At 39.4% G+C, this 25,649-nt stretch overlaps 2 protein-coding genes across 5 annotated transcripts in view; one reads left to right on the forward strand and one right to left on the reverse strand.

Annotated features, from left to right (window-relative positions):
• Positions 1-9,095, forward strand: part of si:dkey-12h9.6 (macoilin-1) — a 25,573-nt gene extending 16,478 nt beyond the window's left edge. The window contains exons 9-11 of one of the 2 annotated variants that reach the window (XM_021319769.2): positions 2,648-2,774; positions 3,415-3,589; positions 5,387-9,095. In XM_021319769.2, the coding sequence (XP_021175444.2) occupies positions 2,648-2,774; positions 3,415-3,589; positions 5,387-5,577 (493 nt within the window). In that variant the 3' untranslated portion in view covers positions 5,578-9,095. The remainder of the gene's footprint in view (positions 1-2,647; positions 2,775-3,414; positions 3,590-5,386) is intronic. The other variant, XR_001166465.3, reaches the window with a different exon arrangement.
• Positions 9,096-11,219: 2,124 nt separating this feature from the next.
• On the reverse strand, positions 11,220-23,137 carry nrbp1 (nuclear receptor binding protein 1). Of its 3 annotated transcripts, XM_021319728.2 has the most exons (19): positions 22,805-23,137; positions 22,548-22,710; positions 22,093-22,348; positions 19,695-19,817; positions 18,917-19,018; positions 18,711-18,800; positions 18,565-18,605; positions 18,127-18,221; positions 17,931-18,014; positions 17,763-17,821; positions 16,779-16,877; positions 16,541-16,673; positions 15,469-15,559; positions 15,328-15,378; positions 14,643-14,778; positions 14,330-14,431; positions 14,184-14,247; positions 12,809-12,864; positions 11,220-12,723 (listed from the first exon to the last, which is right to left on the reverse strand). In XM_021319728.2, the coding sequence occupies exons 3-19, from the start codon at positions 22,321-22,323 to the stop codon at positions 12,628-12,630; spliced, it is 1,653 nt and encodes a 550-aa protein (XP_021175403.2). In that variant the 5' UTR covers positions 22,324-22,348; positions 22,548-22,710; positions 22,805-23,137; the 3' UTR covers positions 11,220-12,627. The 3 variants fall into 3 exon arrangements, with proteins under 3 accessions (XP_021175403.2, XP_036003203.1, XP_036003204.1); XM_036147310.1 differs by having other exon boundaries at positions 22,548-23,137; XM_036147311.1 differs by having other exon boundaries at positions 14,330-14,383; positions 22,548-23,136.
• Between the last annotated feature and the right edge of the window lie 2,512 nt (positions 23,138-25,649).

Raw genomic sequence — 25,649 nt, forward strand, 5'->3', positions numbered from 1 at the left:
AATAAATTCAAGGCCCTTGAAAGTTCTTGAAAACAGCCAAAAAAGCGCCTTGTCCTTGAAAGTCCTTGAATTTTTTTGTGGGGTTGAAAGTTAACACGGATGACGACTCGTGTCATTATTTTACTACCACACGATCTTTTACATTTATGTTGATTCCGCAGACTTTTAATTTGCAAAAGTACGTTCGCTCTTCTTCGTTAGTTGGCAGGCTACGGTTTAGGCCTACATGCGTACAATAGGTTACATTCACACAGTGTTGCCAACTCGGCGAATTTGTCCCTATACTTAGCGACTTTTCAGAGTCAAAGTCAAAAACTAGCTTAATCAAAGATGAAAGTAAGTGAAACAAATTGATATAATTCTGAACATGTCAATGCTGCACTTTTTTCCATAAAATTCCATAAAACGGTAGACTAATGTACATCTTATATGTAATGTAGCATGGCATAGCCATGTACTGTGGATATAAATGTAGGCTATGAATATGATCAATATCAATGTAGGCTATAAATTAGGTCCACATTCTTGCATTGCTTCTGACCCAACAACTTCTATGCCGTTTTGTCTTTTATTGAATTTGCATTGTATTAAAATATGATAACCTATTCAGCGGTCACAGTAGGTAAATGCCGCCACGTGTGGTCCTTGAATTTGAGGAAATTAGTCCTGGAAAGCTCTTGAAAGGTCCTTGAATTTGATGTTCACCAAGGTGTGGGAACCCTGTTTAAAAAAAAAATACAAAACACCTGTAGCCACATAATAGCAGAGAAAGGTGAAACATAAACCCGATTTAACATTAAGCATCAGCTTTGGCACAGTCATACCAGCTGGATTGTTCGCTGCAAAGCACTGCTGCGGTTGGGTCATAACGACAGCCACTTCACATAAATGTTCTCGTTTTCGTTTTCGACACTGATAATAAAACTCGCACTGACCAAAAGCTTTTACAGTTTGAAGTGAGGTCATTACATTTAGGCCCAGTGAGGCTCCTGATGTCACTGCACTGGACTTATGAAGCAAACCTTCGTGAAGTCAGGCTCCTCGCCGAGATTAAGCTATTTTTATCCTTCACTAATTTTTTTTAGAAGGTCATGCCTGCCTTCATCGCAGCACGTCTTGATAATAGTAATATCCTGAAAGCAGGCATCAGTCAGGCTTCATTATCTCGCCTTCATCTCATCTAGATCGCTGCTGCTGAGCCCATATTAGCTCTGTTCTTGTCTCTCTGCAGCTGACGATTGCTTTTAGAATTAGTGTTAAGGGTTTAAGGCCCTCGGTGGGCTGGTCACAGCTCACATTATGCAACTTTTAAAACCTTTATGTTCAGGATCTGCAGCACAGTGCCTCCAACTCCTTGAATATATCGCACCCGAGGAGCAGAGGGGAAAGGGTTTTTTTCTACAGTAAGGGGAATCCCACTGTTTTCTACCAAATCACCCATAGCACTAACAATTCCCACATTTTAATGTAGCCGAATCTTCATTTTCATTTATACCTGAAGTCCCTAGATAGCCTTTAATTCTCGATATAGAACTACAGGAAAATTAAAAGCACTTTATTTTGTAATCAGATTTTTTTCATCCGCAGAGATAATCAGACTGAAAATGTATTTTTTATTTTTACACAAATCAAAGATAGAAAGATAAAGTATATTTTATTATTTTTTTTTATGTCAGGAAGAAACAAAAAAAAGGTGTTTCTTCAAACCAGTTACCAAGTTGCTGGTTTGATTACCATCTTGCACTTGTTGCAGTTCAGCAAGGAAGCCCAGGATACAGACACCCTACCCCAAGAGCTGTAGACTGCTCAAAATTCAGAAAAATATGCTCTATTAAATAAAAAAAATGTTTTTACCCCTTTGACAAACATTCATTTGTAAGCATTAGCTCTGAAGAAACAAATTGCCTACAACTTCATGCCTGCAAGTTTAGGTAAAGTTTGTAAAACGTCCCCCTTAAACCCAGAGGGTTTTAGAAGAGATTTCCACCTGAAATTGCATACCTGATATAGATCAGGTACCGCTCCACAGCTAATTATGTCTAAATGTTAACGTTCTGTGTCTGTCTGAAGTCAAGGCATAAAGGACTTTCTTTTTTTTTTAGTGGAACCACGACTGCAAATGTCATTATGTCTGATTTAAAGGCGATTAACAACACACTGAACGGTGAAATAAACCTGGGTTCCAGATTTCCACCAACACTATGCTGGATGTTAATTTTAGCATGAATCTGACATTTCAGAGATTGTTTTCCCAAAACCCACACAATAGTATGCATTATAATTGTTCTAATTGCAATAATTTGCTCATCTTACAATGTATACTTTCTGATTCTGCTTGTGTATTTATGTCTGTAAACAACAGTGCTGCAATGAAACACAAATTTAAGGCTTTTTCTGGCAATAAAGGCATATTGTATCGTACCATTGTACCAAAGGGGTTAAAAAAGAACACATGTGAGAATTTAATTGAAATTCAAATTTACGACTTGTTTTGGCATCTTATTTTTTTATTTGTCTTGGTTTATGAATCCTGTAAAAAAAAAAAATCTGCTGATGTTCTGTTTCTGTCTGTGTGAACTGATCTTCTGATAATCCCCGCTGCTTTCTTCCCAATCCAAGCTGTTAATCTCTCCGTCTCCTACACCAGGCAGGAACACTGTGAAACCCAAATGTTGAGGAAAAGGGTTAAAGATCTAGAAACAGAGTACAAACAACTGCAGCTGGAGTATCAAGTGAAAGAGAGCCGTGTGGTAGATCTAGAGAGAGATATCGAGGTATCTTTTTCCTCTGTTTGGGAATGAATTGTGAGTTTCAGTGTCTGTGAGTCCCAAATGGTCGTTTACATCGTCGTCCTGAGTTTGCTCATGGTCTGCTTTCTTTGCTTTTTTTGGGTTTTTGTGTCTGTATTTTTTATTTTTTTTGTAGAATTTGTTTAGCAAGCCGAATGATTTTCATTTCCGACGTTGTTTTCCCTATATTGCATATTGCATCTTCACATCAGTGAGCAGTATTACTGAATGGACGTCTGGTGTGCACGTTGTTGTGCGTTGTTGGGATTTGATCTCATATTAGTGAACATACGCTTCACCGTGCATGCTGAGATCAAAGCCAGGTCTGTTGAGAGATCATTGCGTTTACCTTTTAAAGATTACCAAGTTGAAATGTATTATTTATTACAAATGTTTTTTACATATTCGTCTGTTTCAGTGATAAGTGTTGGCAGTCACGTGTACGTGAAAACTGTTTGCTTTGTGTGGCGTATTGTTTTTCTGGGGGGGGGCAAGATCCCCACAAAGAAAGAAAGAAAGAGGGAGAAAAGAAGCTGAAAAATTTGAGAAACTAAAGCACTGACTCCCTCTGGTGGGCTTAGATTGAGGATTTTTTTTTTAATCTGCTGTTTCCTTTTGTTTTCAGGCATTGGGGAAGTACCGCTGCGTGGAGAAAGAGACAGACATGCTGCTCTCCACCTTATCAGCCATGCAGGAGAAAGCACAACATCTGGAGTACAACCTGAGCGCAGAGACGCGCATCAAGCTGGACCTGTTTTCGGCTCTGGGAGACGCCCGCAGACAGCTGGAAATTGCTCAAGGTTCCCTTATCCTTTTTTTTTCTTTTCCATTTTCATGCATATTCCCCAATAAGGGACTTACAGTTATCATGAAGGTTGAGGAGAGGTGCCATTGTCTAGGCTAGCTAGTTTACACGTTAATTCGTGACTTAAGAATTAAGCCACAAACCTTTTTTTAAGCAAGCAGACTTGGAGTGTCTGACCTTGCATTGTTAGAAAACCAAATAAAGTCCCCCCAAAGCTGACAAGGGGGCAAAGCCTAACCTGTTAAATGCGTCGTTAAAAAGCTGTATGCACTGCTGATTGCATACATTAAAAGATTCTCTAAAATTGATCTAAACATTGCCAACAAACACCTAGAAATCATGGTTTTATGTCTATTTGTATTTCAGCCACAGTTTTGCTTTGTTTTTTATCTGCTATAAACTAAAACATATAAATGCACCTTAGTAAATTAGCTTATTAACACACTTCCGTACGGTTAGATCCATTATAATGAGGCACAGATGCAGCGTACTTACTGGAATTAAATGTTTTAAAACAAACAATATAAACTATGGTTGAAAATTTTGTCACGGAAGGATTTAGTCATTAAATTAATTAACAGAGGTTAAAAAAAATTAAAGACCAATTCGCAAAGTGGCTAAAAATTTGCATTGCTTTATTTTTTGATATTTCGGTGACCACTTTAGACTTGGGATCACGGCCTTAAGTAAGCCCTAATTTCACTATGGAGCCAATTATAACCCTAATTGTCTTTACTGGCCATTCAATTTGAAAATGCGTGCACTGACATAGGTATCATTCATTTAATATGAGTCATTTATTATGCATACATACTAGACTAAAGTAGTACCTTTAAAAATGAACAAAATAAAGCTTGGTTGAGAGGTGTTTACCCGACGTAGAGGTTAGCAGCTTGCTTGTCTGAACTGTAGCATGAAAATATTGCAATGCAATTATCAATGACCATATGTGTAGTTTGGAGGTGTGCAAGGTTCTGTGCAGAACAAACAAATAGCAACATGCCAGGCAGCGGATCATGTTGCAGTGCACATCAGAAGACCCCTCTGAGACCCTTCAAAGACCATCAACATTTTAGCTCATTATTAATTGGGTGGTTTAGTTTTTGTCTGGTCAAAGTGGATGGACTCAAACCATCAACTGGTAACTTTAGGTAGGAATAAAGCTGATTAATATTCTCTTGGATTTATGTAAATACATTTAAATGCATTTAATACACCTGAATGAATATTTAATTTATACATATCTGAACCAAAATACAGACCTATCCCGATCTGTTTTACCTCAGCACCCCTTGCCCCTTTTTCAGGAACATTTGCAACTTCTGTAGTATAATTTCCAGAAACGTTTTTTGTTTTGTCTTTTGCAAGATTGCATTTATTGGCTTTAGCTGTTCTCACACCATGAGTAGTTTGTGAAACCGGTTTGGGAAGGAAATTCACTCTGCATTTTTATTCTTTCTTTGTCTCGTAAAAGCCATTGCAGTTGTCTGACAGCCTTTTAAAGAGTCACCCGCTGCAAAATGTGCAGCAGCTCATGAAGTCATCATGCAGCAACACCCAGATGACTCATTCAGCCAGACTGCAGCCATTAGCCACTTAGTATTGTTTCCGTGTGTCACAACAGACATGAATGAATGGTGGCAGATTGAAAATGACAAAGAATGACAACGTCCTCCTCATAAAGGGTCCCTTTGTGTTTATTATCTCATGATAGCTTTGACTGTGGATTGTTGCTGTCTCCTTCCGAGCAGCAGCCGTTGCCTCATCACTCATGCGTTTCCTCGTCTTGCAGATAAAGTGAAGAAACAGGACAGGGAGATCCGTGAAATGAAGCAGAAGATCGCAGAGGTGATGGCGGTCAGCCCCGGCGTGTCCTACGTGGCTCCGCGGCCCCAGGTACCTCAGTATCTCACCAAGCTGCTCAACTCTGAGCGCTACATGCTGAATCCACGAGCGCTGATGTACCAGTGTTTGAAAAAATAAAAAAGACAAAGTGGATCCTCGATGCATCCTCAGCCTTCCTCGCCAGGACCGGAAGAGTTGTTTTTTTTTTTTTTAAATACAGAGCTAAAAACGACACAGTGAAGACGCCTGCTTCCAGTTACCAGTGGAAACAGTTACAACCCTCCACAAGTCCAATGCCTTCTGCTGCACTCTTGGTGCTAACTTGATGTTTTTCATTATTTTTCCTGTTTTCCTCCCACATCAGAGAGTTTCTCTTACAAAAGCGAGGTATTTTATATGCAGAGATGCTCAAGGCAGTATCTTATCCATCTTCATTAAATGAGAGAAGCACAACACCATGGCTTTTTCAGGCCTTGTTGATGAGGAAACTTACGGTCTGTCATTTGATGTGGATGTCCAACCGAAATGACAACAAGAGTAAAATACATCGAAGGAAGTAAATGTTCGAGATGCCAGACAGATGCCTATTTTTTCATCTGTGGGGAAAAAGAATTATGATTCGTAAATATATTGAAATTATCATATGATCAAACCAAACGGTTAAAAAAACACCCTCCACAATTACTGACGCTCCTACTACTGATGTGTACAAAGGCTTTAAAATAACTTGTCATATAGAAAATTTGAAAATCATTAAGTTCTAGTTACTTACCTGAAAGTTCTGGGGTCAGTTTTAGAAAGTGGCTTCTTTCAGGGATTTACGTGATCTCAGTGTGTACTTTCATTAAAAGAACAAAAGAAACAAAGAAAGTTCCAGAAAGTATGTAATTTCCAGGATAGTTACTTTTAAGTTCTGGGAGAAAAAGCCTTTACGTTCTGGGAAAGTGTCATTTTTATTATTTAGTATCACTAGTTTGGAACTCCAAGACATCATTCCGCAGTTCTTCAAGAGAAAGTGTTGGAGTCTTTTGCTGTTTTAGTAACAAAAATATAAAAATAAAAAGCTTTCAGTAAAGACTCCTTTCTACACAAATAATTCAATAGCATACATAAGGTTAACTCCCTCTAACCCAAGCTGCCACTGATTGTTTTAAACAAACTTTTTTTTTACATGACTGTCACAAGTCAGAATCATAACACATGCCCCACAAATGTGCATCTTTTAAGCACATTACGCAACAATGACCTGAAAAAAATCATTACTCAGTCTCTTGTTGTTCCATGCAGGGGCTCTGTCTGCGCCGATGAAGACTACATCACTTTAGCATGCTGAATTCTTGATGTGGCTCCTGTAACAGAGTAGTAAAAACTATTTTCTTATTAGTTCAGGTAACATTTTAACACTTTGGGGGCGTTTACACATGGGGTACAGAACATTAATGTTTCAGCGCTGTATCTCTAGAGGCAATCATGTATGAAAAAAAAATTATTCAGATCCTTGTGACACATTTGTCACAAATGTGCCAGAACTTGATGCCCCCCCCAAAAATGTCTCTTTTATTTAGGTTTTGGATATAAAGAAAATGTACTTTAAGGCCCGTTAACATTGGTGGCAAGATGAGAAAAGTAAGGCAGCTTTACCGTCATCTTCAATGCGCATGGTAGTAAGACAAAGTTAGGTTCTCATCCAGCTGAATTTGTTAGCGTTCTAGTTTTAAACCGAATACGAAAAATTATCTGACTGTAGATATGGGTAACTATTTTCTTGTAGCTATTTCCTAACATATAAATATCAGTACACATCTGCCTTACTGGATTGCAATGCTTTCTTGTTTTACCAATTTTAAACAGAAGCCTCTGTGTCAGGCCATATTTATACCATACATTTATACCATACAAAATGAATTAAAAGTTCCTAAACCCTCTTATCAAATAAAATAAAGTTCACATTACAGAAAAACTTCAGTCAAATTTATGATATTAATGGTGAATAACGATTATTTAGTAACAGCAGATTTTTTCCCCAATGAATATTAATGGTAATAATTTCTAATTTCAAAAGTTGTTTTCTGTGAAATCATGATACTGCACAAAAATATATTTATTTAAAAGCTTTTTAAACATCTTTATCAGGGATGCTAATAAATGTGGAGGCACTGTATCTGATGACACTTATATGAATTATGCTTTAAAGAGTGCAGAAATTAACATAATTTAGCTCTATTTGAATTAACTCCATTGCACTACTAAATAGTCAAGCTAAAGAAGTATTTAAAAGTAAATTATTTGTCAAGTGATTCATTTTTGTCTTCTAAATAGTTAATTAGAACATTCCCAATTTAGACCACTTGACCTAGCGCAGAAAAATAAAATAGTACAGATGTTAATCATAAACTATCTTCTGACCTAAAGTCCTACTGCATGTGGGTGAGGGGGATTTAAGATAGAGAAACTAAAGCAGCTAAATGGAAATTTAGCCATAATTTAACTCCAAGTTTACAGCTGTGCCACTCTGATGTAAACATATGTTTTATGTATTTAAAAATTAGTAAAATTGTTTCAGTTACGAGTAAAATTAAAAAAATATACATTATCTGAATAGTCTGAGTCCATAATCAATTTAGTGGATGGACTTTCTGTGAGTTTTTGATTATGAGATGTCTTTATTGGATAAAATACAAATACTGCGTCCAAACGACTTTCTTTATGCATATCTATGAGAACATAAATGTGATTAATGACAAATTCTTTCAAAAAAGAAGCATGAAACAAGATGTTCTTGACAGCTTGTGTTGACTGTACATAGAGAATTATTTGGATTGTGCTGAAATTCAGATCAAAGTTTTTTTTTTAAACTAAAATTACTGTGTTTTAGGAACGACCCTTCATATTTGGAATATTTCTAACGTAACAGATGATAGCTTTGTGATGAAGCTTCCTGGCTGCAGTCTGGGAGACCCTTTGGAGTAATTGATTGTTTCACTGTCGTGGTAACATGAACAACGAGCTGTTATCTCTGTTTCAGCAGACCTTTTTTGTTTTGTTTTTTCTGACGCTGGAAGCTCACTTTTAAACTGAGGCGAACTGGACTGACTTTTGAAGTTAAAAGTGAAAATTGTGTTAACCAAACATCGCTCACGAATTTAATTACCGTGCCTATATGCGTTACTTTCAAGCTGGGAAGTAAGACGAGTTTAATGTGAACGAGTAATGTGTTTTTGAAGTGCTATGTACTGTTTTGGTTTGTATTTATTTTGTACTCACTGTACAGAAGTGAAAATTCCCACGCAGCGGAGGAACTCATGATTGAGACGTGGCCATTTTTGGTAGCTTTTTGTTTACAGTGTCTTTCTAGGGTGTTTTATATGAAAGCTATTTTTTAGTCCTCGCTGTTCTTCTATTTTAACTGCTGTAATTTTGTACGGCAACGTGTTTTGTCAGCATGAAATGTGTTTTACCCGAGTGTCGTTTGAGCGCACATTGTGAACTTATGTACATGAACATTCTTGTACAAGGGCTAACATTTGTAAACCATTTTTGGATGAATAATTGTCGAATTCAGTGATGCTCTGAGGTTAGAGGTCACACTCCTGATACACCAGGATGTGTTTTTTTTTTTTTGTATAAATTATTTAAACTATTGAATTTTTGTCCGATTTGTCTTGTCCGTGTGTGAATTATTTCTACTGGGAGCCTTAAAGGTTTGATTTATGCGTCTTAAAATAAATAATCAAAATGTACCCTAGACATTTTAATAACTTTAATTATAAACACATTTTCTGCTTTCTCAGCCATTTTTAAATAGAAATGCCAAACTTTTACATAGTGGTCAAGCTTTAAATGGAAAACCTGCAAAAGGAACCACACAGTTGAGGATAAAACAAATTGGATGGATGGATGCACAAAAACACGGGTGGTCGGATTATGCATGGAAATATGAAGATGTATAATAGATAAATGATTGGATGGACTTCTAAAAAATGGACGGATGGATGGAAACATGGTACGGGCTTGACAGATGAATTATGCATGAATAGATAAGCGAAGGACATGAGCAGTTAATGGATGCTTGGATAGATGGATAGGGACATGGACAGTTGGTTAATGCATGATAGTTGATTGCATGATGGGGAAAAATGGATTTATGACTTATGGACGGATGAAAGAAGCAACCGATATGCTGTATTGCCAAAAGTATCTGCTCACCTCACATATGAATTTAAGAGACATCCCATTCTTAATCCACAGGGGATTAATCTGACATTGGTCCACCCTTTGCAGCTATAAGTCTTCTGGGAAGGCTGTCCACAAGGTTCTGGAGCGTTTCTGGGAATGTTGGACCATTCTTGCAGAAGTGCATTTGTGAGGTCAGACACTGATGTTGGACGGGAAGGCCTGGCTCTCAGCTCTGATCCATCGAAAATGTGCTCTATCAGGTTGAGGTCAGGACTCTGGGTGGGTCAGTCTTTATGGACCTTGCTTTGCGCTCTGTTGCACAGTCACGCTGAAAGAGCAAGGAGCCATCTTAAAACTGTTCCCACAAAGAAGGGAGTAGGGAGATGTCCAAAATCTCTGAAGCGTTCAGAGCTTCTTAGAACAACCCCACACCAGAGTCCCCTCTCTACCAAAATTCACACTTGGCACAATACAGAATCATAACACATGCCCCACAAATGTGCATCTGTTAAGCACATTACGCAACAATGACCTGAAAAAAATCATTACTCAGTCTCTTGTTGTTCTATGCAGGGGCTCTGTCTGCGCCAATGAAGACTACATCACTTTAGCATGCTGAATTCTTGATGTGGCTCCTGTAACAGAGTAGTAAAAACTATTTTATTAGTTCAGGTAACATTTTAACAATTGGCCCTTTGCTTCACATTACTGCATCTGACGCTTTGCATCTCGCGGCTGCTCAGTCATGGATCCCATTTCATGAAGCTCTCTACGCTGTTCTTGAGCTAATCTGAAGGCCAGATGATGTTTGGAGGTTTATAGTGGTTGACACTACAGATTTGGTAACCTCTGACCTGTAAATTTACGTGGCCCCCACTTTGTGTTTGAGTTGCCAACATTATACCACTGAAAATTGACTGGAGTGTTTAGGAGGAAATGTCAGGACTGGACCTGTTGCACTGGTGACGCCCGATCACAGAACGTCGCTGGGATTCACTGAACTCCTGAGAGCGACCCATTCTTTCCTAAATGTTTGTAGAAACAGTATTTTTATGTTTAATACATTTTCTTCAACTGGACATTTCATTTGTATAGCAAATGGCATCAAAATGATGAAAAAGCAAGTCGTTTGCAACCTATTGACAAAAAGATATAGTAATAGCTATAGTAAAATATTCTATGCACCATTAGTTTCTTTCTGTAAATGTTCTGCTTATATCGCAGAACTAAATGCATCCTAAAGTTAGCAATTGTAAATTACCTTCACATTTAGAAACATTGACCACCTCCCCCCACACATTTTTGGTCTAAGTTTTTTGAGCCAAAGCTGAAGGTGTAGAGCCACATGTTGCAGCCTTCTGGTGTAGTTGGACAACAGACAGATGGAAGGATAATGAAAATGTAGATGAATGGTTGGTAATTGGATGATGAATGAAGGCCAGTTGGTTGATAAATGGTTAAATTTAACTCAAAATCCAGAACAGGGAATAAAGTCTGAGCACACAAACACTCTTTCCATACTCATCCAGAGCCCATGAGTGTTAAAATTTACAGAGAAACACCTAGAAAAAAAAAAAATAGGGGTCATTAAAACAGACATCGGGTGCAGATGATTTATTTTTTTTATTGTTTTAACTAAGGAAGTGAAAAAGAGGGTAAAAGCATCGTGGAAACAGCAGTGTCCAGCATACAGAGTACATGACATGGCAGTCACAGGCATGCCAGGCAGTCCCACGCGTGGCATCTACAGACCCCGTTAAGGAGGTAGTCACAGCGCAGAGGATACAGCGCCGGCTCGCCGACGTCTTCATGTCCCTCCCAGCGGCTCGCACAATCCAGCGGACACGCCGCCAACACCATACACGATTTTAGGATTGTGCAAAAATGAACCAAAGATCCTTCCTCATCAGACGCCATTGGTCTGAGACGGCAGCTAAACAAGCCTGGAGGGAACCATAAGCGGCACGAAATCCATTTGTTAATGGGTGTAAGACGCTAAAAACTGCCGTGTCTCAAATTTAATTTAATTTCACGCGCTGCGTTCTCTTTTGGACGTGAAGCTAGCGCGTGTCCCGCCGGCGCTGGGAAATCCAGAACTTGACAAATTCAAATCAAACTAAAACATCCCGGTGGGGGGTGACAACTTTGACCTAAAGAGAACCGTTTGTTGAGGTGTGCTGCAGTGTTTCTAGTTGCAGTGATGTATTTATTTTTTATTTTTTTCATAGAAAGTAACAGCTTACAGAAAAACTGGGAGTAAAAAGCATACAATCAACCCCCGACCGACCGGCCGACACCCCGGTGCTGAAAGCGAAACACAGACACACTTAGAGATGCACAAATAAATAGATTCTTCTATATATCTTAACTTGCTCGTCTGATTGTTCATGACTACGTGCTGTGTGATAGCAACAAACAATGCCGTCTTGTTTCTTCGCTTGGTTTAGGCCTTCCATAGTCGTCTGGAACTGATCCGAGGTCAGCAGGCACCTCGCTCGCTGCTTGAGAGGCTAGACTTTAAACTCACAACACTACAACTCACGCGCCGGTATGTCGGGAACAGCGGACAGAGACACAACTCTATCAAATGATTTAAGAAAAAAAACATGTTTAAAATACAACTCAACACTGACTTAAGGAAAAAAATACTGCTGTTATCCATTTTATTTTTGCTTACTTCCTGCCGTTTTCTCACCACTGAAGTCAAACGGTCAAAACATTTGTACTTTCCTTCAAGTTTCAACTACGATTTCCGCTTTCAGAAGAGAAGCAGATGGCTGTGTTTGGTGGGGAGAAACGATAAAAAAAACAAAACAAGAGAGTAACAACCACTTAGTGGCAGCTTTCCCCACCAGAGAAAACAAGAAGAGGCTGCAGGATCTGCAATCAGACCAAGGCTGCCCCCCCCCCTCGGTCCTCGCAAAAAGCTTTACGGCGATGTCGAAGTGAAGCGAAAGCTAGTCCTGCTGGGGAGGACGAGGAGGGCTGAGAGAAGGCCTGGCGAGTCCTCGGCTACGAGGAAACCGTCACCGGGTTGAGAGAACCGTTCCGGCTGTAGAACTTTGAGAAGGCCTCTTCGAGAACGCAGGCGAGCCGCGGCTGATCGCCCTGGAGGGAAGAAAACACGGGAGTGAGAAAGACGCCCATGCAGCGTGGGATTCTGCAGGGAATCAACGACGGCGGCTCCGCTAACCTCGCTGATGAAGCCCAGCTGGACGAGCTCCACGGCCAGCTCCTGCACGTTCTCATCTGAGCAGAACCACAAAAACAACGGCATCACAAACCGAAACCGCATGTTTCACAACCGTACGTAATATAAACGTCAACTACTGAGAAGCACGGATAAGAATTATATTAAGGTAAAGTTTTCACCTGGTCATAAGATTTCTCTTTGAAACTACAAAAACATTACATAATAATAATAATGAGGCAAAACTTTACATTAGAACTTTACATAAGATCAATAAATTTAACATTTTATTAAGCAATGTAAGGCTTCTGAAAAGTGTGTTCATTTCTAAGCTCTTAATGCTTGATCGGGGCTCCTGCTGCATGAATTATCAGCCAGCGGTTCTGCTGAGGTGTCATGTCACCCAAAGCTGCTCTGATCCTTCAGGTCATCTGCGTCGTTGGTTCTGGTGTCTCTCATTTTAATAATTAATAATAATTTAAATCATTTAATAATAATAGTCCATGGATTCTTTATGGGGGTCAGTTTGCTGGCCAATCAAGCACAGTAACATCGCGGCCATGGAACCAGCTTTTGCTACCTTTTGGGTTTGGGGGCTGCTGCCAAGTCCTGCTGGAATATGAAATAGGAAACCTCCAGAAATCTTCTCAGCAGAAGGAAGCATGAAGTGCTCCAAAATGTCCCGCTAGACGGCTGTGTTGACCGTGGACTTCAGAGAACCAAGTGAACCAACACCAGCGGATGACACGACTCACTGAATCATCCCCGACTGTGGAAACTCCACACTGAACATCAAGCCACATAAACTCTGTCTCTCCATTATTCCCTCATATGAAAAGAGAACTTTGGACCTGTGCGCGGCAGTCCAGCTCTTTTTCTCTGTAGTTTAGGTAAGAATCTTCTTAGGTCTCTGATTCAGGAGGGGCCTGATACAAGGAACAGCTGCAATCTGAATTGGTTTTACTCGACAATCCTCTAAAGGCTGCAGTTATCCCTGTTGCACTTTTTCCTTCCACTCAACTTTCTATGAGTACGCCTGGATAGAGCAACCAGCTTCTTCAGCCGTCGTCCTTATAGAGGGGGTCAACGACTTTCTACCTGACGTCTGTCCAGTCAGCCATAATACTGCCATTATATACCATATATATATATTAAAAATATGTTTTTTAATTGGTGTTATGTAATATTCTAATTTTCTGAGACATTTTAATTTCGCATAACATTTTAGTAAGAATCTAGATCTAGTAAAACTTCTATAGCCCAAACAATTAAACTGAAACCAAAACCGTAAAACCAGCTTCATTACTGTGCATGTTCTCAAATAATGATTTAAACCAAAAGTAACAGGACAGTGAAACGTTACACATTTCTTACTTACTTGGTAACAAGTCACAGCTTAAGTGCCTGTTCAGTTTATCCTCCAGTTTCAACAGCAGCGTCAGCTGAAAGACGAAGGAATTGATTCAATAAAATCTGCAGTGAGCATAAAAACCAATGTTGCCAATGTCGAGCAGCAGAACTTACGTGATGTTTGGTGCCCTCGTCAACAGGCTCGATGTTACACTGCATCTGCAGGACCTGGTGGTACAAATAACAACCTGTAGGACACCTGCTGCCCCACGCAGACTTCCCACCAGCAATAATTTAGACTTTAATGATCAATCTGTATTCAGCTGATCCACAACTTTCCTTTATAGAACAATATTTGTTGCCGTGAACCGACCCATTAGATACAACAGCTCTGTGCATTTTTCCTGCATCCTTACGCTCTGAATTAATTAATGTCTAAATGTCTATTTATTGTAACTTGAGGCAAAGATGTCTGAGGATGCCTCACCTTCCTGGTCTCCAACTCTGCAGGTTCGGGCGTCGGGGATTTGACTGAAGGTGGGACTATGGGTGACTTCACAGCCTCCTGCTGAGGCTGCTGTGGACGGGGCACCCCGAATGCAGTCAGAGGATAGATCCCATTCCTGAACACATGGAGAGAGCGCGCAGGAAAACATTACAGCTTTAGACGCATCAGAATCAGGGACTTTTATTTTATGGTGCGATAACGATAAAAGTGACAAAAATTCACATCATCTTTGCTTTTTTGACCTAGAAGTCATGTGGTCAGCTTTTATTGGATGGTCCACAGACTAAGCCTAAATGCTGGGGTGACCGGGCCTTTTTTTAAAGCAAATCAGAGATGCATTAATTCAGAAAAGGCTTTTAATGTTCCTCTGCTTATTCTTTTTAAGCTGAATTATTTTGTTTTCTGGGATCTTCTTTTCTTTTATCATTTTATTGTTCTGCGCTTTGGTCTCCTTATTTGAATGTTTTAAAGCACTTTATGAATCAATTAATTGAACTTATTGTTTCCACCGTAAACAGAAATTCTTACAAAGATAAGAACCTTTTCATGGCAACATTAAGACATATGATAAAAGCCAACCATTTCCAACTAATGGAAACTTGAAAGCCTTTGAAATGATCAGGAAATGTAATTAGAACCGACTAAAACAAAAACCTTTCCTTACCTCACATCTTCCAGAAACTTGTCCAGCTCTAGTGCGGGGAACTGGGAGAGCCTGATAGAAGAAAGATAAACAAAACAAAAGTTATACTGATTGTCAAAAGTAAACTAGTCATCAACTAAAGTCCAAAGTTAAACGACCTACTTCATCTGAACGCCGTTCTTGGCTTCAACAATGACCAGGTTGGGGTCCATGTTCTTTGTCATCTCCTCCAAAGCGTTTTCTGGAATCATGTCTGCAGAAACAAAAAGGAAAAATGAGTCGCCTCTTTCTCACCTAAACAGGCTGAAGTTTGGAAGGAGGACTGAAGTTTACATTATTCTGAATGTCAAACTAATATTTAGCTCTGGTTTAGGTGCTGATCCTGTCAGCTGGACCTCCTGAAGGCAACACTGCCGCTTTATTCAGGGTTTCTATGCACTCTGGAATATCTGGAGATACACTAAATATTTCTCTAAATAAATCTGAATGAATGTGGAAAAATACATGGATATTTTTTTCTTCCACGTTCTACTGTCCGTTACATAAATCCTTTCATCCCACACACTTTTCCTTTCTGCATCCTTTCCACCGTTTATCCGTTTTACTCATTTTGCTTTTTTTATACCCGCCTTTCCTTCCATCTTTTGTGTTTTCCTTTTCTTTTTCAAATACGCTCCCCATATTCTCTTCTTTCGTGTCTTTTCTGCTGGATGTATATTAAATGTCTGACATCAACATCAGCAGTACATGTATTGGGAATTTCCATATTTATAGTTTAATAATAAGCCAAAAACTGATAGAAATTCAGATGCTGAAGTCTGGCAAAGGATGAAAACCGGGCCTTCAGGATGTGTCGTAATCATGTTCATCACCTTTAATGCAACCAAACCTCTAGGACATTAAGCCCAATTTAATAGGCTTTTAACTGATACAAAAAAAATACCACTGTGCACACAAATTAACTAAACCCAGGGCTCTTTCAGCAAACATCCGACACAACTTGGATGATTCAGGCTACGAATGGAGGAAAAACACTTTAAGCTAATCTCTGCCGCAAACCCTGACGGCTGAATTCGTGCTGGAGGCCGACAGATTCACGGCTGAGCTTTCTCAGACGCAGATGGCAGGAAATATATCCGCCACCCAAAAAGTACAAATAAGGGAAGTAGCTGAGCATCTTTAAATGAAAATATCAAGATAAAAAAAAACATTTGAGTGTGTGGTGGCGGCTTACGTTGGTGGCTGACGATGCAGTGAGCGGCGAGCAGCTTGAGTAAGGGCACCTCAAACAAGGCGGGGTGGAACAGCAGCTCCTTGGCTGTGGGTCTCTTGCTCGGGTCGACCTCCAGACACTTCTGGATGAATTCCTGAGGGTTAGGGGGGGGCAGATGGGAGGGAAAACAGAGATGACGCAGAGTTTGTGCACCTAAAGGACCCTCAGATTTGAAACGTCCCGTTTATTCTTCACTGACCCGCTGCAATGGGTCTTCTAGGGACTGAATGGCACTGCTGATGGCCTCTTGGGACACGTAGGACGAATCTCCATTACTCTGGATTTCCAATACAGCCATCTGACAAGAGCGGAGAAAATAAACGGAGCGTTAAAGCGAAACGGGAGTGAATGGCGTCTACTGCTGCCACGCTGAACCGGATGCTGATTTCTAAGACATCATCACAGTCAAAGCTACCACATGTACTTTTAGACTAGCAATATTACCAGCTGGAATGTCAATAAGCTGCTTATAAATGATAAATCCTCGCCTGTGACTACAAAAAGCAATCAGAACTACACGTGCTTCTAATCTAGCGATCGTTCCAATAGGGCTGGGCGATTAATCGATTTAATCGATTAATTCGAATTTACAATTCTTTACGATTTCATATTTGGAAAATCTGGATTTTATTTTGCCAGTACACTCATTGGGTTTCCATGAAGAGAACAGCATGTGATGCTGAATATATGTTTAGGCAAATGTATTGTCAAAATATTGTTAAGTGGAAACTTTTTTTTTACCATAATACGAGGTACTTCATTTACTTATTTACTTCTTTTTCAAACTTAGTTTGAAGTTCACAAGTGCAGTGAAGCCTGTTCTTAGCTCAATGTGTAATACCACTAGCAGCAAATGTGTTGTTATATTTTCATTGTTTATAATGGCACGGCTGCCATCTTGTTTTACAAGCATGTTTCACAGCTTGTTTTTAGTTGCACTTTGAATTCAGGTCAACTCCCTTACAAAATGCTTGACATAAAAAGCAAGGTTTTAAAATAATTTCTTTAATTTCTTTTTATGAAACAAAAAGGAGGAAAAAAAAAAAATCGATTAATCGGATTTGGTATGATAAAATCGGAGATTTATTTTTTAATCCATATCACCCAGCCCTACGTTCCAAAGAACAACAGGTGACAGAAATTGGTAAAGGTGAATCTGACGGCTTAAATCGTCTCCTCTCACCTCTAAGGCGCACATTCCAAAGGAATATATATCCACCGCTGTGGTAACACTGGCAACAGCTGGAAGCAGGGGGACAAAAAAAAAAAAAATGACATTAACATCATAGAAAGAAAACCAAATCAACAAAGAGATGCCTGACGTGAACATGAACTTCCGACGGGATCTCGCCTGCATATTCTGGAGCAAAGAAGTGGAGGCTCTTCTGCTCCTCCCGGCAGGTTTTCACGTGATTATTGATGGTGTCAGGCGCAACTAGAGGAGGAGAAAGGAAAACGCTTCGTAATCGGAGCCTGTAGAGACACGCAACACTGGGTCGGAGTCACCAAAACGTGCTCAGATCTCTCCGGGGGGGGGGGGGGCCCACCTGAGCCGATCTTGATGAGGCCGTTGTGCTGGATGAAGATGGTGTCGCAGGTGAGGTTGCCGTGGATGATGGCGGGCTCACAGGAGTGCAGGTAGCTGGAGGCAAACAACCCGCAATGGTTACGACGGCTTCTGCACACGCTGCACCTTTAATAAACACTAGGAGTGGAATAATGTTGAAACCTAGACTGAAATCAGCAGTCAGGCCATGTTTCCTATTATGTTAAACTGCATTAAGAAAGAGCAGGACTCGCTTCATGTCTGTGCAGGAGACTACAAACGCCAATTTATGAAACTTCTTGCAGAAGTCGTCAGAACTCTTGAACTTTTCAACATTATGTTACACCCACAGATACCTCCTAATAAACAAATTTAGGCCTCAGCCCCGCCCCCCACAGCTGGTCCAGGAACACAGTGCATCTGATTGTGTCAGACTAACCTGAGGGCAGACAGTATCTGTGTGCACCAGCGCTTCCAGGCCTGTCAGGAAAGAAACAGGTTAGCAGAAACAAATGAAGGTTCACAAAGATTTGTATTTTAATCCAAGCTGCAGTTGGAGCTGATTTCCAATAGAGCGTTGCGAACCTTTTCGTTCATGGTCTTGTGGTTTTTCTTTGTCTTTTTCAGGAACTGTTTGAGGCTTCCTGATGACATGTACTCAGTGATGAAAATCACCTGCAAAAAACAATTAAAAATATAACATCAATCAGCGTGAAGACTAAGATTTTGGCATTTAAAAAAAAAAAAAAAAAGTAAAAGAAAAAAGAGGAAGAGGTCCCATGACTTCATACCCGGGCTCTGTTTTCCTTCACATCCGCCCAGTACTTGTGAAATTTCACGATGTTCAAATGTTCCAGCTGGATTAAGTTGTCAAACACAGTTTTCACTTTTTCCTGTGGATGAAAAGAGGAAGAATTTACTCTTTAAAAGTGCAAAGTCAAGTGCCTAAAAAATAAAAAACATGATTTGCAATATTTGTTTTTAAAGCAGATAAACAAGTACACAGTTTTACTTCGTATTCTTAAATGCTATTTGTGACTGAACTGGTCATAGTCCAATATTACATTGCAACTCTTAATGATGGCACCAAAAACTCAAACAGAACGCCTCCAAATTGCACAGAAGAACTACCAGAAGGTTGGTAACTCAAACATGTTAATCGTCATTGAACGCACCATAACTTTCTGCTCACACTGATATAAAACTCATCAGTGTTGACGTGGTTACTGAGTGAAAAAGTTCAACATTGTCGGTACCGGTGAGGATGGAAGCTATTTCAGCATCATGTTAGCAGTTCGCTCAAGCCAGAGAGGAAGACTTTCAGCGTATAACCAGGCAGCAGAAAAGTTGCTCTAAGCTAACATTTAAAAATCTCCACAGGTCTGTTACATAATGCTCACAACCACTCCTACATCACCGTACGTAATCTAGTTTGAGTTCTAAGTTTTATTTCTTAGAGTCACACCCTCTTCCTTCAACAATCGTTCCTAAAGCTGGACTGTGTGCATTCATGTGACGCTGACAGGAACGAGTAACGGAGGCATTTTTCTGCACTAGCTCACCACCTACCTCCTGCAGTTTGAAGTTCTTCCTCTCCGAGAACATGACCTCATTCCACACCACCTCAACCCCCTCCTCTGTGTCCATGGCCAAGTAAGCGTTATCGATCCCAGGCACATTGCGCTGATTCACCTTTAACGAGGGAAAAGAAAAACGATTAGAGCACCAAGTATTAGGAACTGTTTGTGGGTGTAAAAAAAACACAAGTCATTCAATTCTGGTTCATAATCAATGCTAGAAAGTGACTTTATCTGAGTGGTCTGTTGAGCTTCTTGGTATTTTTGTCATATTTTTTTTAGACTACCTGAGAATTTGAAGAGTTAAAATGTTAAAGGCGATAAACCGAGGTGGCTAACAGACACCAGCTTCTTCATCTGGTCAAGTTAGTTTCGTAAAGTAGGAACTTTTTGGGATTGTCTTTGTTGAATTGGCTATACAGTTTAATGCTGCCCTTTCTCCAAAACAAATCAAAATCATATTGTGCCAATAGGCTTGAAGCATTGGAAATTAAACCTTTTTTTCCCCCACTAGACAAGGAATAAGACAAGATAAGATAGACTTTATCCACTTGTCACATCAGCTTAATAATCAAAAGAAGGTGCCAAAAGGAGGACATATATATACAGTGGGTCGAGAAAAAAGAAGAAATAAAGCAGAGATTTAAGATGACTTATGTACATTTAGGTGACTTATATACATATGGATTTGGTCTTGTGCATTAAAGTGATACTAGGTAAAGAATAACAGTGAGGTTGCAGAAATCTCTTATTTAGCAGGATTATTGCACAGGTTATTAAATAGTAATTGCACATTGAATAAGGACCTCTGTATGGACACAATAAAAGAATGGCTTAATAATCAAAATCTGACCAGTAAATATACATCCAGAATTAAAAAGCGCCTCAGTTAAATTACAAAGCTCCAATTCACAACAAATGCCATCTCAAAGCCCTGTAAAAGAAAATACTGTCCAACTTAATTCCAACTACACAGAAAATGCACTAGAAACCAAATGCATACCTGTACAACCTAATAATGCAGACGTGTTAGACATAATGGCACACATTTCCAAACTGATGCTAAATGTACCGTGTTTTCCGGACTATAAGGTGCACTTAAAAGCCTTTCATTTTCTAAAAAAAACAACAACAGTGCGTCTTATTATCCGGGGCGCCTTATATATGGATTCATTCTGGTTCTGCTTTCTGACCTTGAAACGATTTTGTGTGGTACTCTGTCACAATGTTTTACTATGACTTTGGTAAACTACAAAGCTGCACAGCTTGCAGCATTGCCAGCAGTTCACCATAATATTACAGTGTGTGTGTGTGTGTGTGTGTGTGTGTGTGTATATTTATGCCGTATTCGCCCAACTGTTAAAGTCAGACACTGAAGATGAAGAATTTTAGGGATTTGTGGACGAGGAATGAGCTGAAAAAGTGAGTGTATTGTGTTGTATTTTACCTGTTATAACTGAACAACTTTGAGAGTTATTGTGAACTTATTGTAAAGTTTGACTGACTTATCTGTTTTGTTCCGTTTATAATCCGGTGTGCCTTATATATGGAAAAAAAAAGTTTGAAAATAGACAGAGCCTTATAATCCAGTGCAAGTGCACCCTATGGTGCTGAAAATACGGTAATCCAAGACAGTAAATCATGTTTAAAAAGCAGTACAATGCTGCCCATGCACGAAAGCCTAATGTTCAACTAATCAAGAGAGAAAACAAAGAAGAGTAAATAGGAATAGGCTGCAAAATCTCTCATCGGTGCATCTCTAGTCACGCTCTTCCATGGTCGTAATAGCTTGTAAATGAATCTATGTTAGGGCTGGACGATAATTCAATAACAACATATATGGATCAATAGACGTATATCGATGATAGAAAAAAAAGGGTCAATAAAAAGTTCAATAGAATAACAGTTTTTCTTTGGCATTTTAGCCACATAGATTAATATTACAGTTATTACATCCTCCCAACCAATCACAACTCAGACCAAAGAACCAAGCGGCACCCTTCAAAGAGTTCAGAGAGCTTGTTCTTTTTTTAAAAACTTGTAGTTTTGGTAAATAGTTGGTAGAATAAAGGGTTGAGTTTGAATTCAGTGTTTGTGAGATCTGTATCTAAAAATAGGTTGCTAAGCTGCAGCATGAAATAATTTGAATTTGTTAATAATTATCGATATGATCCAATTTTAAAATATCTTCTATTTTATCAATGTTTTTTTTCCAATATTATCCAGCCCTATTCCACGTGTTGCTCTTTTTTCTCACACACAAAAAAGCTCCTATAAAAAAAAACGTGCTTTAGAAAACAAATTAAGAAAATGAGAGTCTGGCTTATTGTTTTGTTTATTATTTTTTTAAATGTTGGCCACTCTTAAAATAAAGATAAACCCACACATACCTCCTCCCTGCGCTTCTGCCAGCGTCCACACGGGCTTTCCTCCAAAATCTCTGACTCATCCTCGCTCTCCTCCTCCTCGTCCTCCGTGGCAGCGGCGGGAGGAGGCTGGCTCACCGTGGACACCGGCGGCGACACGGACGCCACCCCCTGGCCCGCGGGCGCAGCTGTCCCGGAGTCCGGCTTCGCCTCCTGGACAGTGTCCGGGGCCTGCCTGCTCTCTCCCTCAGACATCTCCGCTGTCAGGCCCAGAAGCCCGCTGCATGAAACACAAACCCCCCCCCACAGAGACCTTAGAAAGGAGCGCTACATGAAAACTAGCCCGAAAGAGAATGACAGGTAGCTTATCGGGACGCCGGCGTCAACAGAGGAAGTTGCCTTTAAAACCTCCGCTGTTAGCTGCAAGACGCAACCCAGACAGACTTTATAAAAAAAAAAAAAAAAAAAGCACCACTTGCCTGTTAAAGACGACAAAAGTGACGACGGCAGCTCCAGTTTATCAGAGTCCCAAACCCCGGCAGGATGTTCAGCCCTGTTAGCTTTAAATCTCCGGTTTCACGGCGGAAGGCGCGGCTAGCTCCGCCGCTGCTAGCTCCTTGGCTGCGGTCCCGTAACTACGAACTTAAGAGCAGAAAACGACCGTTTACTTTGTAGCGACGCTCAGAGCTCCGGCTTTACGTTTAATATGCGTTAAGGGTTTAAACTTTGTCGCTACCCGGCAAGCTCGCTGCTTAGCCGGCAACGGTACCGACAGCCCAACGCCCCTTTGCTGCCTCTCAAGACTCCAGACTGCGAGTGTGTGCTCCTCTGACAACGGACCCCGCTGCTGGGATTGAGGGGAAACGACACAAGCGCCGCGGCGGGACTAATCCCGTTTAATGGCTGCAAACATCGCGACAACTCGTTAAAACAGTTAAAAGACGGGAAACCGTGCCAGACGCTGTACCTGCGAAGCACAACGGCGGACGACTTGAGAGCTAGCTAAAACATTTAGCTACTGATGATGGCGACAACTTCCAGATGCACACTGCACTAACGAGCCGACTGGTTGCCAGATAGTCTTGTCATCCCCCGTTTTCGCGGCGTTTCACGTAAAGTGAAGAATCAGGGGTCAGCAACCTTTACAACCCGCTCGGTCCAGCTAAACAAATTTTGTTTAAGACACAAAAGTTACACATCTCTTTGAAACAAGAGCTTGTTTTATTAGTATATTATAGGAAAAGTGTTTTTCTTTAATTTTTTAAAATGAAAGATCAACAGTTTTTATTATTTAACCAACAGTATTTTTATGTTTAGGTTTAATACATTTTCTTCAATTGGACATTTGATTTTTATAGCATATGGCATCAAATTGATGAAAAAACAAGTTGTTTGCAACCTACCGACAAAAAGATACTTCATTTAGCTATAGTAAAATATTCTACACACCATTAGTTTCTTTCTTTCTGGAAAAGTTATGTTGCAGAACTAAATGTATCCTATAGCTAGCACTTTTGAAATACCTTTACATTCAGAAACATTGAACAACCCCCCTACATTTTGGTCTAAGTTATTAAGACCCAAAACTGAATGGGTTAAAGGGCCACATGCGGCTCTGGAGCCACAGGTTGCAGACCCCTGACTTAAATATACGTTCACAAATGGAGTCTCTTAGGGCAGGGGTTCCCAAACGTATCAGCCCAAATTAACCCTACTTTGAACGGGTGGGCAGCTATTTTTTTTCCTTTTGGAAATTACTAGAACAAAATCATAAAATTGTGTGAATAAAGAAGTGATTTTAAGAGAACTCTTACAACAAAGAGCTGTCTTCCCGCTGTGTCAAAATGAGGAAGGTTGAGCATCTTGTAAAGTTCTACGTTTGTATCAGTTTCACAAATACAGAAATACAAAAAAAAAATTCAACAAATTATCATCGCGTTATTAGTGAAATGATTGTCCAAACGGCTGTGTGATTTTGATTTTGTTGTATTAGTGCCATTTTAGATTGGCCATGGAGGAGTACCTTTCCACAAAGAAATTTGAGATTATTTTTACGCAAATGCAACAAAAACCTTGGATGTTTCTTATGTTGAAAAGTTGTACATTTTCCATGTTTAAATGCATACATTTGTATATCTCTGACTTTGTAAAGTCATAAATTTGAATCACCATTGGATTATCTTGGGACCACTTTGGAAACTCCTGTTTTAGGGTATGCTTCAACCAACTTTTCACATACAGAAGCAGAACTTTGCCACATTCTTCTTTGCTAAATAGCCCAATCTAACTGTCCTTGAATATCAGTTTTCATGTATTTTGCTGTATATTTAGGCCTGAACAGCAGAAAAATGCTTTTGGAGTTACAAGTAGGTTGCTCTTGATATTATTTAGCACTATAAGAACAAAGGGAGTGCAATACAAATACATGCCACACTTTTTAGATTTTAATTTGTATTTGTTAAGTGTTTGTATTCATTTATATTTCACATTTCTAAAGATCTTTCACATAAAATTCCCTTAGAGCACATTGTTGTAAAGCTAAAAAAAACAACCACAACAATTCATATTAGAATATAAAATGCAACAATCTGATTACAGACATCAAAAACAGTCAGGATAAGACCAAAAAATACACAATAAAACATAAATTACCAAAATTGGACATACAATTATTTAAATTATATGAAAATTGTCACGGAGTAGAGGTTTAACAACAAACTAAAGCATCAACATGGTGTGAAAAAAGGGTTAAAGAATGGCACATTTAATGTTTTTTCTTTGTTTGTTTATGGGTTTGGCATTTTGTATGCTTTGTTTTTGGGTTTTAGGTCAAAAACCATCTGAGCTTTTTTTTTTCAGAAAGTTGTTTTTAAAACTCAAATTATTGTCTCAATGTGTTTGAGATACTTCAAATGATGATGGTGCAAAAATACATATTTTTCTCAAACCTGGCAACCTTGTCCTCAACCGCCCCGTGTTTGTATTTGTTGTGGGCACTGGCTGAGCGCACATTCAACCAATCAAAAAGAGATTAATCATGATTGGTTGGTTTTCTCTGACGGAACAAGAGGTGAAATATCATCTGTTACCACTAGATGTCCCTATTGCCACCAAACATTCAGATTTCCTCATAGCAAGTTCACGTTCATTCATTATTTTTTTCATCGTGTAGCAGATATATGATTGCTTTTTTTCTTACTCTTTTGTGTGTAAAATAGGCTGTTTTTCAATACATTCAGTCAAATAGCAAGATTTTCGTATTTATATAAAAACATGCATGGCAATACTAAAATACAAATAAAAATAAAACCATATAGATATTGCAGAATAACTCAGTAGTAATCTCATTGCAGTCATTAAGACATTTGTATTTGGTAAGTTTTTCTTCTCTTAATTTATTAGAAATTAAAAATACAAAAGTTGATCAGTTGCTCAAAAGTGTGCTCAGAATATTAAAATCTTAGTTACTGGGGAGGAAATGCATGACCCCACTATTTGCTTTTTGTTATGCCCACCCTAATATTGAACTAAATGTTTCTTTATAATAGCTCAGATTGCCCATCTGACTGCCCCACTGTGAC

Source organism: Fundulus heteroclitus, chromosome 15 (assembly GCF_011125445.2).
Source record: "Fundulus heteroclitus isolate FHET01 chromosome 15, MU-UCD_Fhet_4.1, whole genome shotgun sequence".
Classification (NCBI taxonomy): Eukaryota; Metazoa; Chordata; class Actinopteri; order Cyprinodontiformes; family Fundulidae; genus Fundulus; species Fundulus heteroclitus.

Bases quoted from the DNA above. Each gene is read 5' to 3' on its own strand.
- nrbp1 (XM_021319728.2), bottom strand. From the start codon at position 22,323: ATGTCTGAGGGAGAGAGCAGGCAGGCCCCGGACACTGTCCAGGAGGCG. The intron at 19,818-22,092 runs GTATGTGTGGGT...CCCTCGTTAAAG, and splicing joins GGCAGAAGCGCAGGGAGGAG to GTGAATCAGCGCAATGTGCC. The intron at 18,606-18,710 runs GTTCGCAACGCT...CTTTCCTGACAG, and splicing joins ACAAGACCATGAACGAAAAG to GCCTGGAAGCGCTGGTGCAC.